Source organism: Oryx dammah, unplaced genomic scaffold, assembly GCF_014754425.2.
Source record: "Oryx dammah isolate SB20612 unplaced genomic scaffold, SCBI_Odam_1.1 HiC_scaffold_5, whole genome shotgun sequence".
Classification (NCBI taxonomy): domain Eukaryota; kingdom Metazoa; phylum Chordata; class Mammalia; order Artiodactyla; family Bovidae; genus Oryx; species Oryx dammah.
Window position 1 is genome coordinate 35,767,193 of NW_024070189.1, and position 3,584 is coordinate 35,770,776.

At 38.3% G+C, this 3,584-nt stretch overlaps 1 protein-coding gene across 4 annotated transcripts; it reads left to right on the forward strand.

Moving 5' to 3' along the window:
* The first annotated feature begins 1,066 nt into the window (after positions 1–1,066).
* LOC120863340 (dedicator of cytokinesis protein 11-like) lies at positions 1,067–3,332 on the forward strand. 4 transcript variants are annotated; one of them, XM_040239461.1, is made up of 4 exons: positions 1,067–1,269; positions 1,544–2,408; positions 2,687–2,708; positions 2,848–2,927. In XM_040239461.1, the coding sequence occupies exons 1-4, from the start codon at positions 1,084–1,086 to the stop codon at positions 2,849–2,851; spliced, it is 1,077 nt and encodes a 358-aa protein (XP_040095395.1). In that variant the 5' UTR covers positions 1,067–1,083; the 3' UTR covers positions 2,852–2,927. The 4 variants fall into 4 exon arrangements, with proteins under 4 accessions (XP_040095395.1, XP_040095397.1, XP_040095394.1 ...); XM_040239463.1 differs by having other exon boundaries at positions 1,544–2,404; positions 2,682–2,708; positions 2,848–2,865; XM_040239460.1 differs by having other exon boundaries at positions 2,687–3,332.
* Positions 3,333–3,584: the final 252 nt, after the last annotated feature.

Sequence of the window (3,584 nt, forward strand, 5' to 3'; positions counted from 1 at the left end):
AAGTCAGTGAGCAATTGATGAGCTATATGCAAGTTTAGATCTCTTTTTATCTTGTAACTACACATCAGCAACACATTTTTGTGACTTATAATTCTCCATGCAGGAAAATATTCCATGTGGCAACTTCAAAGACAACCTGCTGAGAAACCAAGAGAATATTTAATGATGTTCATGCATGATGAGGCATGAATGATCAAATGAAGGTCTTCCTAGTTAGCTATTGATTATTCTATCATGGCAGGTAACTTCAAAACCATGCACAATCTTTTGAACATTACATTCATCTCCTAACAGCTCTCTGTATCACTAGAAGAAAATTACTTTTCTTGACCTTCCATACCAGGCAAATATATTTTGTATTATTTATTGATCTTATAATATTTTAGGGAGGGTAAATGATACTCCTTAGGTTCAAATGAGTTATAACTATAGGAAACTTAAAGATAACTCTATAATCTTCCTATATTTCATGCAGAAAAAAAAAAAACCACTTCTCAAAGAAGAGACTTTTAGAACAGTATCAGAACTTAAAGTTTAAATTGAAAATGAGGTTTTATTTTATACTGTTTAACATCATAAGGGTAAGTGTGCCTTTTGGCAAATATACCTTGATATCTGGGAAACTAGTAAAGGGTAGCTATATTTCACCATATTTTACCAGTCCTCATGGTTACATCCATTTCCTAAATCACAAAAGAATTCTAAAAATTAGCTTTGAAACAGAAAAGGAAAGCACACGTGCTCTATAAATACTCTATAGATATAATAATCATCTTCAGAAAAGGCAGTAGCCATAAAGGCAATAAATAAAATGGTTAGTTTGAAATTAGAAGCAATAGCAAAAGCACAATCTACTATCTTTCTCATCCTGGTGGGAAATCATTCCACTGACTGACTGACTGTAGCTATTATATATACACTGAGTGAGACAAATTTAAAATTATTTAATTTGATATGGAAAATTTCTATATAAGCCCAAAATAATGAACATGTAATTAAAAATACATTACAAAAAGATGAGGGTATTGCTGTTTCATTCATTCAGAAAACAAAGATCTGGGCCGGGCTCCGAGCGAGGGCTACATGGAGCGGCCGGCGCGGCTCTGCGGGCTGTGGGCGCTGCTGCTCTACGCCGGCCGCGGCGGCGTGGCTGCGCCCGCGGAATTATTCCCTAATGGATGTTCAGCCTTCAAGAATATTACTCCCAACACTGATGAAGAAGGAGCAATGAAAGAGGATGCTGGAATGTTGGATGTCCATTATAGTGAATTTATATAATAGGGCTTCTTCCTCGTGCCCTGCTGCTGCTGCTGCTGCGAAGTCTGTTCAGTTGTGTCTGACTCTGTGCGATCCCAGAGACGGCAGCCCACCAGGCTCCCCCCGTCCCTGGGATTCTCCAGGCAAGAACACTGGAGTGGGTTGCCATTTCCTTCTCCAATGCACGAAAGTGAAAAGTGAAAGTGAAGTCGCTCAGTCGTGTCCGACTCCTAGCGACCCCATGGACTGCAGCCCACCAGGCTCCTCAGCCCATGGGATTTTCCAGGAAGTTTTGCTGGAATTGCTAGAACAATGTGTGGACGGCTTATGGAAAGCAGAGCGTTATGAAGTAATTTCTGAAATTTCCAAGTTGATCATTCCAATTTATGAAAAACGTCGAGAGTTTGAGAAACTTCCTCAAGTTTATAGAACTCTTCATGGAGCTTACACAAAAATTTTGGAGGTTATGCACACAAAGAAAAGACTTCTGGGTACTTTCTTCCGAGTTGCCTTTTATGGCCAATCCTTTTTTGAAGAAGAGGATGGAAAGGAGTACATCTATAAAGAGCCAAAGCTCACCGGTCTCTCAGAAATTTCCCTGAGACTTGTTAAACTTTATGGTGAAAAATTTGGTACAGAGAATGTCAAAATAATTCAGGATTCAGACAAGGTAAATGTCAAAGAGCTTGATCCCAAATATGCTCATATCCAAGTCACTTATGTGAAGCCCTACTTTGATGATAAAGAACTCACAGAAAGAAAAACTGAGTTTGAAAGAAACCATAATATCAACAGATTTGTTTTTGAGGCTCCTTATACATTGTCAGGCAAAAAGCAAGGCTGTATAGAGGAACAGTGCAAACGCCGTACAATCTTGACTACTTCAAACTCATTTCCATATGTGAAGAAGAGGATCGCTATAAACTATGAACAGCAGATTCATTTAAAGCCAATTGATGTTGCCACTGATGAAATAAAAGATAAAACTGCAGAGCTGCAAAAGCTTTGCTCTTCTGCTGACGTGGATATGATTCAGCTCCAACTTAAATTGCAGGGCTGTGTTTCAGTGCAGGTAAATGCAGGTCCGTTAGCATATGCAAGGGCTTTCTTAAATGACAGTCAAGCTAGCAAGTATCCACCCAAAAAAGTAAATGAGGGTGTGATGATTTGGGAGAATGGCATTGAAACATGTATAATATCATGTAAGTATTGAAATGCCAGTCTATGTCTGATGCAGGATATGACACGCTTGGGACTGACGCGTGGGGATGACCCAGAGAGATGTTGTGGGGAGCGGGGTGGGAGGGGGGCTCATGTTTGGGAACGCATGTACACCTGTGGTGGATTCATGTCAATCTATGCCAAAACCAATACAGAATTGTAAAGTAAAAATTAAAAATAAATTAATTAATTAAAAAAAAGAAAGTAAATGAGTTGAAAGACATGTTTAGGAAGTTCATCCAAGCATGCAGCATTGCACTGGAACTAAATGAGCGGTTAATTAAAGAGGATCAGATTGAATACCATGAAGGGCTCAAGTCAAATTTCAGAGACATGGTGAAAGAATTGTCTGACCTTATTCATGAACAGATAATACAAGAAGACCCAATGCATTCTCCCTGGATGAGCAACACATTACATGTATTTTGTGCAATTAGTGGTACATCGAGTGATCGAAGTTATGGTTCCCCAAGATACACTGCTGAAATATGAGGGCATGCAGATGTCAAGTGACAACAAGACTGAACTTCTCAGGAATGTTTGGAGCTGTGCAAATGTTAAAAATGTAAAGATTTGTTATACACGGGAGTGTTTCCTCCTGACACCAAAACGTTCATGCTTTCATACAGGGTGCTTACATATTTGTAAATATTTAAGCAACTTGAAAGTGCCTGGAAAATTGCACCACTGTGCTTAGTTTGTACTTTTTTAGGTAAATCTATATACTTAGAAGTAGAGCTCAAAAACTTTCATTCTATTTGCTTAATTGTCACTTAAAATATTAATGGTACTGTGTAAAATTGTATAATGGAACACAATAAAAGGTAAAACTTCTTTGTAAAAAAAAAAAAAAAGAAAACAAAGATCTTGGCATCTGTTCCCATCACTTCCTGGCAAATAGAAGGGGAAACAGTGGAAACAGTGACAGACTTTATTTTTTTGGGCTCCAAAATCACCACAGATGGTGATTGCAGCCATGAAGTTAAAAGACGCTTATTCCTTGGAAGACAAGCTATGACCAACCTAGACAGCATATTAAAAAGCATAGACATTACTTTGTCAACAAATGGCTGTCTAGTTAAAGCTATGGTTTTTCCAGTAGTTAT